This window comes from Labrus mixtus, chromosome 6 (assembly GCF_963584025.1).
Source record: "Labrus mixtus chromosome 6, fLabMix1.1, whole genome shotgun sequence".
Taxonomy (NCBI): Eukaryota; Metazoa; Chordata; class Actinopteri; order Labriformes; family Labridae; genus Labrus; species Labrus mixtus.
Window position 1 is genome coordinate 16,735,707 of NC_083617.1, and position 14,419 is coordinate 16,750,125.

The following is a 14,419-nucleotide window of genomic DNA, read 5'->3' on the forward strand; positions in this document are numbered from 1 at the left end:
AGAACAAGCGTAAACCAAAATGTTTCTTTTTTCCAAACACATATATCACAGTCGCTCATGAGACAGAGAAATATACAACTGTTCCTCACTAAGTCGTTCAAAGCCATTTCATTGTCCTATTGGGATTTAAAGTTTTCAGTATGCAACAAGAAGCTTTTGTAATTAACTAAATGTCACATCGAGAGTTTATTCCTGTTTATTTGGATTCAACATTTTGACAACTCTAAGATTGCTTTGTTAGTGTTGCTTATTATCCAGCAGCTGTAATTGACACAAAGTACATTTGTTTAGCAAAGCAAGTGCACGACTGAAACTTCACTGCAAGAAGCATTTTTGGTCCAATTCTTCTTTTGTGCACATTACTAAGGCTCTTTAAAGTTGTGTCACTTTATTTCTGTGATGATATCTCAGCCAAAAACAAATCAGCAGGTGGTTGTTATGAAATAGCAGAGCAACAGTACAGACAGTAAAACATCATAAATGTGAAGGCCATTTGATTGTCAATTATCCTACTCTGTGGTCTATATGTTGAAATGTGGCCTAAATTCACTAGAAAAACATCCACAGTTGTTTATTCAAAAAGCTGCAGTCCTTTCTCAGAGGCAAAATCAGGATAAATAAGTAACACAATGTGCCTGTTTGAAATAGTCGTATGGTTCCTTTTGTAAGGCAATAAGACAAATTAGCTGTAGGCATTAAAACTTGTTGTAAATTAAGTTTCCTGACACAGAGTTTATAAACACGGTCACATATCAACCGTACAAGGACCAAAGCCTAAAGGTGTATGCACACCTGGTCCTGTTTTAGAGTCAGATTTGTCGGCCAGATCAAAATCAGAAAAATCCTTGTTGAACTTTGAACACTTGAGTGTGTGTGTGTGTGTGTGTGTGTGTGTGTGTGTGTGTGTGTGTGTGTGTGTGTGTGTGTGTGTTGGTATTCCCAGCAGGATGTCAACACAAGACGTACAGGGAGATTGACGTCACTTTGGTATTTCCCTCTCATAGTCTCACTCTCTGGTTTTTTTCCCCTGTGATCCCGAACACCCTGTCGTGACTAATGTTCGTGTCTCATATGGATTTGATCACATATATAGAGGACTTACCCCTCGATCCACTGGCCCCTTACAATAATAAAACCGCATGAACCTGTGCTGAATTTACACTTGGTTTGTAACAGGGAAAAACATCGGGATATCCCTCGACTCACATCTGATCACATGCCAAAGATGAAGGCGAAGGAGATCAGAGCTTTCCTCACACCGCCTCACAATGTGTAACATTTGACATATCGGATCGTTTAACACAAAGAAACAGAGTTGGTCTACAGCATATGGAATCTGAATACACTGACTACATAAACACCTGCTGGTAACATATACATTTTCTTGTTTTTGAAATGTCAGCACTCAAACTTTTGGTGTAACTTGATGAACATGTGCTACAAATCCTGATCTGACCTGACCCGTTGTTGGGGTATTGTCAGCAAATTCCAGCTTCTCCTTTTATGGGCGTGGGGGGAGATTTGTCACAAAAACACATGATTTCATTTCCTTCTAATACCGGCCCTAACATCTAAACTCTCAAAACTCTAAAAACATGCTTTTGTAAGTCAGGATCATATCTGTTTTTCCTTTCATTTTTGTGTCCATACTTCTCTCATTAGCATGAAAAAAAAACCCATCATCATTTCAGTTTTTTCTCAATCAGGAGCTTCAGTGGTCATTTTCTTTTCATAGATATGTGGTCAATGACCTTCCTATCAAGATATAACATGGAAGTGGAACGAAATGTGTTAAAATGACATCTTTTAACCTTAGAAGCAATGACACTCAGAGGGCTCTTTGGATCATTTTGGTCTTGTGAACTCCGATCTTCTGGAAAGAGAGTGAAGTTCTTTAGTGGTGATTTTTGTGGCAATGGATGAGTGACACAAATACTGAAGTTTTCACTCAGGACCTGGTGTTTCAAGTTCGACCACGAATCAATCAGCATTTTTTTTAAAAGTCTGAATGGAACATGATGGTACTTAGGTCAAGTGCTTAATATGACATGTTGAGCGTAATTGACCGAGTAGTGAGGGTGTCTAAACATAAAGAAGTTGTTTTAAGTGACGTAAAGTAACATTAGAAATGAAATAGTCAAAGTCCTCTTTACTGCTGTGCTATTTTTTTGGTCCAAAAAATGTATGCTTTTCATACCAAGTACTTTTGGTACCAAATGTAACCAAATTGGGATTTTGCAAACCTACAGGTGTTGCAGCGATAGAAGCGGGGAAGCGAAACGGTTCAGTAGTCTATAACTGATTCTACCGAACTAAAAAGCCTCAGTATTTTTGTAATAAGCTCCATGACCAGAAACAGGGCAAAACTAGGACAAAATATTGGAAATGCTTTTGAAAAATGGAGAGAGGTTGGACCCCAGAACAGTTTCAAGACCAATGCAGAGCTGGCTAAACACTGAAGCTTCAGAGAGAAGGGGGCGTGGGGAGACAGCTGTCTCTAATGTTTTGAATTTGGACTGCAGTACCCACTTTGATTGCTACGAGTCAGAGTTACAAATTGTTCCTTTAATACTTTGGTCATTTTTTATCTTTATCTTCTTTTATTACAGACGGACAATAGAGTGTTCTAGCTGTATGCTAAGTGTCACCTGTGTTTGGTACAATCTTCTCTTCCAAACATTTTCACTCCAGGACATAAAAACCAAGATGGCAATGCCAAACAACATTTTTAAAACACTTTTTCCAAAGTCAGAAACTCAATTTTTGGATTGTATTTTGGTGGTTTGATTCATAAAAACATCACACTGATTAAATTTTCTTTTGCTAAAATGTGAACTCTAAAACACAAATCACCAGAACACAGAACTTCAGTGTTTATTTTTTATTCTACACTTACAAAAAATTTCAGGTAATAAAAAGTAGATGCTATACACCATAAAAACAATATAGAAAACATAGTGTTTGCCATCAGAAAAAAATTGAATTACAGTAGTTCTTATTTTTCTAAAGAATAAAGGCACATTTTGCTCCAGTCAAGAGCCTTCCTGTATTTACACAAGAGAAAAAAGTGTATTTCTACCTTGTTGCTAGTTTTATTGGTTTGACACCCATTTGTTTGTATGTACAGCACATGGGTACAATCACAAGCACACACACTGACACACACGTGACTAAAAACAGAAAATCACATATTCACTCGGACTGTCACTCATGCATCCAAGATTCATCTTTGCCACTTGGAGAAAACCTATTGAACCTATTGTGACTCTTTACAGCAATAAAAAAAGAGATTGTGTCAACTTTAACATCTTCTAAATACAGAGATTGAGGCAAAACATAAAGAAGGTGAGGCAAGAAAACGTTTTTAGGCACATTCTTTCTATATACATGTCCCTCAAAGTAGACTCCTTAAATAAAAGGTTACAGGAATGAGCATACAAATGTATCGGTTAAAGGTCTGAATTGTGAGGCTGTGACATTGAAAAATTAGGGGCAGATGTTTCTTCACATAAAGTTTAACACTTAATTTGTGCTTGGATCCCAACCTGAGAGGTATTTTTTCACTGTCTGGATCCAAAATGATTCCCTTTTTGATGAAAGGAGACAATGCACTCACACAGCCACTGATAACCTTTATAGTAAAAAAACAAAAATTTGGCACTTTTAAGGATTTAAAATAACTCAAAAACAATTTCAACGTTATATACTGAATTAGCCGATGAACAGATATGCAGAGATAAAACAGAAATCAAATGTAATGTCATAATGTGCATATTAAAGTCACTGTAGAGAAGCAAATAACTCAATGTCGGACTAGTAATAAGTGAATGAACATGGCAGCCAGACATCATTGTGTTCTTAATGTTGTTTTTCTTTGCTAGTAAAATTAGTCATGATCTTCATATTGTTTTTGCACATTTATTGGTTGAAAAATAATTTTCATTGCTTGTTCGGATATATATACTGTATGTTTTTTTTTTTATTATTCCCTAATGAGTTTTACAACTGAACTCAACAGGTGGAAATAACTGCCAGCCCTAGCAGCTAAAAATGTTGGCAAATGACCCTATTACCTCCGTAAACATCCCAAATTTTCCTCTCTGTACTGTAAGTAAACACAACACTTATTGCTGTTTGGAGAATATATATTGGAGCGTCTCTATCTGCTACAGGCTGCTGGCTTCTATACCTCATTAACAACATGAAAGTTTTAATCAATTAATTAATTAATTTGTTGTAGCTCAAATCATAACGAGGAGTGTCCATTTTTGATCAACACGTTTCACAAGTTGCTCACACAAATGGTTAAGAATCATACTGATCTATGATAAGATTCGAAAGTGTGTTCACTAGTCCCATGAGCTTTCTCAAGACTCAACATAATTTTTATAGTTGTCTTTTTTTTTTCTTTAAAAACAAAAGTCAAGTTTTAATTAAAAATTACATTTTCAGTGCAACCATCACAACGATAAAATAAAAATGATAGCATAAGAGGCAATAATCACGGGTCACCACCAAAGTGAGGATTTCAATTTTTTAAATCTAAAAATTAAACTGTGGGTCATTTCTGCTTCTTGAAGATGCCAGGCTAACAGGATGTTAACACCACCTGGATGTGTGTCATCGTTTCATCCTGAACATCTTTGCTCTGAAGTGTTTCTGCCCAGCTGGAAAACTCATCACTGCCCTACATTGTTCTCTTCTTCTTTCTTTCTTGTTACCCCCAAGCTCATTCAGTGTTTCAACTTGCCCCGCTCCCTTTTCCTCTTTAAGATTGTTTCCCAGGCCGGGCTAACGGGAAGCGAGCACAATGTGTTAGCCCTCTTCGAGATAACACAGACAGGAAGGGGCGGGAACAAACCTCCCAGATGGACAGGAAGTGGATTGCAGTGTTTGGTTTAGCTGATTAGAGAACGAAGAGAGAGAGAGATATGGTCAAGCAAACAAGGAGCTCAGGAGATGCGGAATGAGAGTGAGGTGGAGGAGCTTGTTACTCTAAGTATATATATGAACCCTACAGGAAGGCATTCAGAGGGCTTCCAGCTATTGTGTCCAGCGTTTATCAAATGGCATTCCACAGAGGCCGGGTTTTAAAGAAACAAGTTCAAGTCCAAACAAAACAGAATAAAACAGCAGAGTAAATAAACTTCATTCTCTAAACTAGAAGGATTTACATTTAAAAAAACAATGGGACTGTCTAAAAGACACGTGGCAGTGTCTTCATCAGAATTAAGCAGGACTCAACCATGTATTTAAAGATCACAATGGCAACAAAGCTTGCTTATAGAGAAAGGGCTGCACTTTACAGTGACATACACTGATTTATAAGGTGTCACTTACAACAATAAGTGACCTTAACTCTATGAGCTTTCATAAATGTTTCTTTCTGCAATAGTCCACCACTTAGCCATTATGTCTGAATTGATTGTTTAAATGCTACAGAAGTGTCGGCTCAAACTTTTAATTCAAGAGGTCTTAAGCCTTCTACCAGATGGCCAAGGTTGAAAAGGTCATGGAAAGTAGGTCCAAGGCAAAACCACCTACAATGCTAGTAGTACATAACTGATTTGGCCAAAATGCAGTATGCAGTATGCAGTATGCGAACAAATGCGAGATCTGCCAAAAAATATTCCAATGTCGTACTGATTCGGAAAAAGTATTCCTTTCGTACTGTCTCATGACAGCAATGGCTATCGTTACAGGGGAAATAATCCCAATCAGACCAAACCACACAATGATGCTGCCTATTATCTGTTTTGATTCTCAAAATCATAAAAATGGAAATGAATAACTTTTTCAGACTGTAAGTCGATGCTACACTTGAGCAAGGTTTGCCGTCAGCTTGGCTGTTGTTTATTTCTGCATTCCAGAACAGGAAACCAGTTTAGCCATGCCTGGCATACTGCAAATTAACCCCGGACATACAGTCATACTGCATACTACTATTACTACTACTCAAAAGGTAGTATGTAGAAGGCGGTTTTGAAAACAGCCCAGGTCACTCAAAAACTTCAAGCCTCAATTCTTCAATACAGTGTTGTTATTTTTTGTAAAAATGCATCAGATCTTCTGAAGACTGTCAACATATTGGATCGTAGAGTTTTTGTGCTGACAGTAGCCAAAAAGGATGAAAGGTTAAACTTATTCAAGCCACCTCAGAGCCATCACAACTGCCCGACGAGCTGCCTTTGCCACTCAGTGTTTCCGCAGCTGTCTGAATGACTTTTGTTCTAGTAGGCCTCTGAGAATTGAGCTTTCATCTCAACAATAACTGTGATGATGGTTCCTGTCAAATAAACCCTGGGAACACGCTGTAATTCTGTCTGAGCATCAGTAGTGCCATTTCCTTTTAGTCCTTCCCTCCATCAGTCTGTTGTCTTTTTTTTCTCTCTCAACAGAGCACAAGACCGCCAAGAAAATTGACAAATGCCTCACTTAGGAAAAGACTCCTTGTTCATTTCAGGGTTACCTCGAGAAAAAAAACTCCCCTAGTGCCAAACATCAGAAACTTTTGATGGACCTTATCTGAACTTGTTTCTTTTTGAATGTGTAAAGAATTGTTGCAAACATCAATACAGCTAAACATACAAAGCTTGTCAAAAAACCCAGCGAGAGCGTATCACAAAATAATGCACAAGACAGACTGATGAGTTTTCCAGGGTTCAACTTTCATTTTTTGCATTTCTGGTCATACGTCCTTGAGTTTAAACTCAATTTGACTTCTCAATTTTTCATCTACTTCAGATCTAGAAATTGATTCGCTCTTTCCTCGTTCTTGCTTTGATAGTGCCCTTTTTGTCGAATATCAAAAAACATCAGAATTCAAATAGATTACAAGCCTCCAATACCAAAGAGAAGAATAAGACAGAATACGATGATAAAAAGCTCAAATTAAAAAAGGATTTGATTTGAAGCGCTACATTTTGCATCCCCAGGAGAATGGAAAGAGAAATAAAAATAATTCTGTTAAAATTGTAATATTAGTCTGACTATTTAAATGAACCAACTCCTAAATGACTTAGTGATGTTTTGAAATACTAGCCATGCTATATGATTATGCATAGTTATTTAGCACTGTCATTGTCGCTTTGAGTCCATGTTAGGTCTTCCAAGTTGCACGGTCATGAACTTACAAACATGTATAGCTGATAGGTGCAGATGCAAATTGATATTGGTGCACGTAAAGATATCTTTAAAAGAGAAACGATACAAACTTTTACCTTCAATACAATCCCAGATTTGTTAAAGGGGGATGCAAAATAGGGCCACATGAAATAAAAGCAGTACAACATAAAGCAATGAAATAACTGAGTTACATGTTTGACCAGCGGTGACCTCATAAGCCAATAATATTTAATAATAACAGAGTAAAATATGATTAGCTGCAGTTCCAGTAGAGTTTCATCTGATTGGAAGTTTAAGTTTTCTCATGTAGAATGAATTCAGCAAACATTACACAATGCTTCCTGTGAAGGGATAAAAGGCCTCCCAACGGGTGGATCCCATACTCTCATTAAAACTCATTCTTCTTCCACATGTTTCGATGTGGTTAATGATCACTTCCTTCTCTGGTGTCCTGTCCTGGTGTTACTCTAAAATAATTCCAAAATTTCATCGGAAGGGGAAGGGCACCAAAAGAAATTGAATCTTCTTCCTGGAGTTTAACGATGGTGAGTGTGAGGAGGAATCGATAAAAACATAGGACACAAAGAATTACACACGATAACAAAACTTAGTTGTTTTTTTTTACTATTGAAGCAGGGCGCCCTGATTCCTTTTTTTCAGAAGCTAGAGAAGTCTTTAGAGAAAATGGTTGTCAGCTCCTTTTCCAGAAACAAAATGGAAAGCCTAAACGCCTGGTTTGTGTGTATATTTTCTGCATGCGTTTGGCTTTAAGTGGGTGTATTTCTATGGCTGTTTTTGATCTGTGTATGCGTGTGTATTTTGGCATCACATGTGCTCGTTAATAGACAGTCTCCATCAGTATTGATGGTAGTACTCAGTTCCATCCACGCCATACAGCTCAGCCAGGGTCCTGAACCTCGGCCCCCATTCGCTAAGGAAATCATAATCCACGTTTGAGCCAGTGGAGGAACTTTCCAGAGAGCTGAGGCTCCCGGCTAGAGACTCAGGCCCCTCGTAGCCGTAGATGTGCAGAGTGTCAAAAGGGAATCCGTCTCTGTCATGATCCGCTTCGTCTTTCTTGACCTCGATCATGGCGGCCATGTCCCCCTTACACGCCGTGGGTTGTGGGAGGTGGTGGGGGGCTTTCTGGACCATCGCGTAGAGGGAGGGGTGAGGGTGGCGGTCGGGGTGGCGGAGCAAAGAGCCATCATTGCAAGCAGAAGAGAGGATTGAGACATCATAGCTGAAAAAGAGGAAGACTGTATGTTAGCTTACTAAATGATGGTAAACCTTAACTTGATCATGAACTATTTTATAATTAAATATCTCAGCAGATTGTTGCAGACACATTGTTGTTTCAAATGTGTTTTAAAGGCGTTTTAAAGCTGTATAAGAGTACATAAGGAAAAGATACAAATTGAATATATGATTTTAAACTCTAGAATTGGATCCTACTTCAAGGCTAAGATGAAGATTTTGCTCTGCTGTCTCTCTCTCTGTCTCTCTGACCCCTTACCCACCTCAACAGGGAAACCAAAATAAGCACCGGACACTTTATACTGATGTCACTTTAATCTTTAACTTCTACTGTCCCACCCTCATCAGCAACCAGAAGTATCTGCATTTGTCACTTTAAGACAGAGGACTTTAAATAATACACTGGAGCACCATCATTTGTTAGTGCCAAATTGTATTTATACATAGTTCAAGTCCATGCACATTTGTTGTTGTTGCTTTTGTTTTGAATGCACACCTTTTGCACGTTCTAAATATTTTTATATATCTGTACTTATATGTTTAATTGCTATCTTTAATCATTTTTGTATACTATTGCAGTTTGTGCCGTGGTTTGGAGAGAAACAATTTTTTTAATTTTGGATGTCCAGTACGTATGGCAAAACTGACAATTAAAGACTTTGACTTTAAAAAAAGGAAAAAATCTGAATCCGAATCTCTATATTAATTAGTATAAGTACATTAACCAAAAAAAGTCCAGTTTACTTTTGCTGTTGCTTGTCATTTGTCAGTCTGCAGATGTTCATAGCCGTCATATGTTTTGACAGCATTCAGTGTGGAGATAAAATCTCTAGTGTACAAGATTATGTATGGATTTAATTCTACTTAAATTTGGATACGATTAGATTCAGATTAAATGTGACCGTAATGATTTGTTTTGAGTAAAGTGGGTCAGAAAATTGACAGACGCAGCAAAGAAAGAGAGAGAAGGAGACTTGCATGTATGAAATTTGAAGTTGTAGCAGTGTGATGAAATGAATTAGTTTTGTTGTCATTAATACCAATTAAATCACGTGTTAAAAATGTTCTTTACTTCCATTAGCTTCAGTGAGTTTTTTTTTTACAATTATTAAATTAGTTTTTTTATGAAAACAAAGATATGAATGACCTCAATGGCAAAGATGAAAGGATGATATTTTTTTTAACAAATATATTTCACTTAAAAAAATATTTGTTTTTTTCATTAAAATACAGAGATTATAAATAATAGCTGATAGTTCGGTTTCGAAAGGTTCCTTTTTTTGGGATAAGTCCTTGAGGAAAAAAAATCTCAGGATGTCAGCTCAGTTATTTCAAATTTTTGAATAAAGGTCGTTCAGATTAATTTTTTATTCATCTTTATACCCATTAGTGTCCATCTCTCCTCCTCCCTCCTCATCGTATGTGACGAGCTGCTCGTGAATCTCCCCACTGTTCTTCATACTGGCCAGAGAATCCTTCTGGTAGCGTTTCCTCATTACGAACAGGATCACTATGACTGAAAGGTAGAGAAAATATGGTTATTTTCTTAAATGACATTCTTTCTGTGCAGGACTGTTAAGTGTTGATCACTTTTAACAGCATAATCATCACCAAATACATTAAAAGTTAGGACATAGTAGAAATGATCTCTGCTGCCAAAAGGCATTCTAGGACACGTATATGATATCCTCAGGTCAAATACAAACACGTAAACATTTGAAAACCCCTCAGACACACAGATTGTCCCACCATTTTCCCTGCTGGACCAACAGTTCTAAGACTTAAAAACATGACAGAAAATTAGGCCACAAAAAACACAACAGAATAAGAATGGGGGCAGGAAACAAGTGAGGAAAGTGGAACACTAATGAGGGAAAGCGACTAGAAAACAGAGCAGGAACGAGAGGAGTAAATGAGGAGTGGATGGTTTAAGGTGTCTGAGACATTCGCCTCAAGCATTCAAACCTCAAATGAATCTGCGCAGCGAGAGACAAACTGATCCAACAAAGAAAGAGAAGAGAGCGGAGCGTAAGAAACAGGACGAGAGAAACAGTAAATACAGGATGGGAAGTGGAAATGAGTATACCATAAGAAAACAGGACGAGTAAGAAATGGAAGGGAAGACACGTTGGTGAGAACAGAGAAAAAGAAGAAAGTGGTAAAAATGGGGAAACAGAGGAAGTAAGAAAGCAAAGACAAGAACGAAGGGTTAGAGTATTTTAGTGTTAAATCATTCAATGAGCAAACTGACATGTTTTTCCAATGTTCACGTAACAAAGACCTTGAGTGGACGTGAAAATTTCCACCATTGTCTGTCAGGAGCAAAGATGGAAGTAGCAGAGGAAGAAGGTGATTGTAGTTGGATAGGTCAACAGAGACCACAGTTTACTTCCCGCTTCCTCAACACTGAGTCAATGCTTGTTTCTAATCCAAAACATTATCTTTGACCAACAGAAGTTAAACATCAGGGGATGTAGCTCAGTGGTAGAGCGCATGCTTCGCATGTATGAGGTCCTGGGTTCAATCCCCAGCATCTCCATTTCTTACTTTGAACTAAATCTGCTGCAAAAGAGAAATACTGAATGATTTGTGAACAGTTTACATCTCGGATAAGGATCCACAACTCTGGGAGTCATTTAAGAAGTAAACACCAATACAAAGCTGTCTGTCCATCTCAAACTGTTTCACTCAACTGTGATCTTGTTTTTTGTACATGATATAAAGTTTGTGTATTTGCGCAGTAGTCGGTGCCTTTAGCCTTTTCTCCCTCCCTCTTTGCCGATGTAATAATAACTTTTTCCCCTGGGCACTCACATACTGTCCTGGAGCATTGCTGTTTTGATGACATTTGATTTTTTCTTTTGTAAATCAGCATTTTTCTTTTACATTTGTGAAACTTTGCATCCTTTTCTTAATATTTTCAGCAGGTTTCCTGTTAATGCAAGTGTTTCTACTTCATGCAGCAAGTTTTGTTTTTCATTTGCAAGCCAATTCTGCCAATTCATTTTCTTTTGGACTTGTCAGTGTGCTTTTGAATTGGCATTGTTTGTAAATTTGCAGCCTGTTTCTCCTGATGGACATTTTTTGGGGCTTTTGAAATGCATTTGCACTTTTTGGCCACCGTATATTTTAATGTAATCTTTCTCTGTGCTCGTACATATGATTTCATTTGTCATATAATATAGAGGATTGATGCATTAAAGCAGTGTCCCATGTGAATTTAAACAGATATAAAATTACATCCACTGCATTACATAAATTCTTTAAACGTTGATGAATTTTAAAAGTCTTTAAAGTAATCCTAATTAGAATATCAGGAAGCAACCCTTTGACTAATTGTATCTCCTGCTTGTCAACAGCAGTGTACAAACATTGGAATTTCATTAAAAAACACAAATTCTATCTAAAACAAGTCCCTGCAATTATGATGTTTCATCAGAGCTGAACTCTTAACCCTAACTGGATAAAATTCCCCAATACACGTCCATAGCGTTTGAAAGATGTTATTTACAGAAGCAAAAGGTAATTCATATTCCCAGTAAACCTGCAAATCATTTTCCACTTTTGGTTTTGCTTTTTATTTTGTCCTAAGAAAATGGGGCAAAAGAAACACAGTTTTGATTTGATTTTTTTATGGAGCACTCAAAGACATACAGTAGTGAAGAGGAGGAAGGCGAATTAGAAGAAGATCCAACAAACAAACAAGAAGACCCAACAACCGAGGGAAGGAGGAAGTGGAGGAAACAGGAGAAGTTAGGGCTGAGGAGACAGATGAGGAGAGGAGGGGATACATTTGACATTAGATTACGCCCCGAGCCTCGGTCCTGATATGAACCTCTTTCTCTCTCAGCGGACGGGCAGCATTAGCCATGCCTTTTAGTCGAGGGCGAGCGGGACTAATTTAAGTTTGCCTGGGAAACCAGCAGATTAATCTTTTACAACACATGCTCTGCAGTTTAATAAGCTCTGGAGATATCAGACTTAGAGGGACGAGAAAGGAGAAAAAAAAGGGAAGAAGCCCTTTCTTTGTACAAAAAAGACTGAGAAAATTTTTCTTCTTTTCACTCTCTCTGCGTGTCAAACCAGACTACTTGTGAGAAAATGCGTTGGTGAATGGGGAGCGCGGTAAATTGCTTTGGGCCCTGGCAGATAATGACAAGTGCATTAAATAGTTAATCTGGCCTGCATTTGGGGGGGGGGGGGGGGGGGGGGGGGTGGTGTTTGATAAAGAGAGAGAGAGACAGAGAGAAGGGAAGAGAGGGATGCAGAGAGAGAGAGAGAGAGAGAGAGAGACCCAGAGGGGGAGAGAGGGAGGAAGAGAGAGATGAAGGAAAAAACAGAGGGGTAAAGGCGCGATAGTGAAAGAGTGTATAAATAGTTAATAGGCCGAGTGTTTGGTGGTGTTTGATAAGCAGACGGCACCTTAAGAGCTGATAAACTCTCCTCATTACCACTACTATTCTTCTGCAGCTTTTTCCCACAATTCTCCTCTTCAGGGTCTCTCTTTAACCTCTTTCTGTCTTGCTCTGTCACTCACTCTGTCTCCCTACACCACAGCTAACTTGTCTCTTTACTGTGTCTGCTTCACCCCTCTCCACCTCCCATATCTAAGTTTAGATATAAGTTGTTTTTTTTTTTCCGTCTGTCACTCCGCCTCCATCCCCCTCTTAATCTTCAAGTTCTTCATCTCTTTGCCTTTTTCTTCCTCAGCACTTCTCACCCCTCTGGTTTGGCCAACTATCTCCGGCATGCCTCTCATCCAACATGACAAGTGTCTCTTTTTCACCAGAAAAAAAAAAGAAGCAGGGGGCGAAGGTATCAAAGAGAATATTGAGCTCACAACCGCAGGCATTATTTCCACATCCGCCGCTGCATTATTCATAAAACCAACAACAAAGGGAGGGGAACTGTTCCCCACAAAACACAAACCTTATTTATCGCACAGCGAGGGCAAGTGTGTGCACATGCCCCAATCACTCAGCGCTGGCATTTTCTATCTATCATTGATGTTGTCTTCATCAAACCCTGTCAGAGAATGCAACTCCTCAGGTATAAAAAGGTATTTGACACCTGTTTGTAAACTGACTGTGAAACAGTGAACACTTAAAGGAAGACATTTAAAAAAAAAAAGTTTTACATTTTTTCTTCTGTCTATCCCTGAATCTAAGTATGAAGATTTTACTAATGCCCATTCATTATCTTCCCATAGACCCCAAAACAAGCAGGCAAGCAGGCCAGGCAGAGACACATCTTATTTTTCTGCTTGTTAGGAATACACTTGTGTCTGATTATGATTCAGATTTGTTTGCTTCGAACAAACTTTCGTCTTTCATCTCCAAAACATAACTTCAAAGTTGGTTCTCTCAAACCCCGGTTTCAGAATTCAGATTAATGAACAGCACTGTTGACAAAGTGAATAAGGAAAAAAGTTTACAAAACACTTGATGGACAACTTGTCACCTATTCAATAAAAGTGTTTCACTTTCCTTTTGACAGTTTATTGACCCTCATTACGTCTCGCCCCCTTTAGTCTCTGTTGCCATATCTGACAATTTCCCGAAGCCGCTTCCCTTTAGCCAAGCGTTGCAGTGTGTATTCGTTTTGAAAGAGAAAAAGAGAAGCAATAAGCTGCGGAATAGACGTGTCCTAAAGTAGTGGATTCTTAAGTGAAGACTATGCTGAAGTTTTTTAAAACCTGCAATCTCTAACCCTAACCCTAAAACAACTATGTGGCAGAAGAATGGAAGACAGATTGCTGAAATCTGCCAAAAATGATCTTTTATCTCAATTAATAAATTACGAGTTAATGCTCGGTCAATTGCTTTAAGTCAACTTTAACAAAACTTTTAAGACATGGTTTAAGAGTAGAGTGTACACTACAAGTCAAAGGTTTGGACACACAACATTATCAGTATGATCAATAATAAAGTCTACTATATTATGATATATATAGCTACTGTAAGCTGTATCTAAAACACACCAAATAATAAAAGGTTTTACTTTATTTCCACTATCTTCCACATTTTAAAATAATAGT

General features: G+C 38.1%; 1 protein-coding gene and 1 non-coding gene across 3 annotated transcripts in view; one reads left to right on the plus strand and one right to left on the minus strand.

The window, feature by feature from the left end:
• Nucleotides 1–2,866: 2,866 nt before the first annotated feature.
• cdh5 (cadherin 5) overlaps nucleotides 2,867–14,419 on the minus strand; it is a 35,838-nt gene continuing 24,285 nt past the window's right edge. For both annotated transcript variants that reach the window (XM_061040286.1, XM_061040285.1), the window contains exons 14-15: nucleotides 9,766–9,898; nucleotides 2,867–8,368 (exon numbers count right to left, since the gene is read on the minus strand). In XM_061040286.1, the coding sequence (XP_060896269.1) occupies nucleotides 7,981–8,368; nucleotides 9,766–9,898 (521 nt within the window). In that variant the 3' untranslated portion in view covers nucleotides 2,867–7,980. The remainder of the gene's footprint in view (nucleotides 8,369–9,765; nucleotides 9,899–14,419) is intronic.
• trnaa-cgc (transfer RNA alanine (anticodon CGC)) lies at nucleotides 10,850–10,921 on the plus strand. The gene has a single exon. It is a non-coding gene; the product is annotated as a tRNA-Ala (tRNA).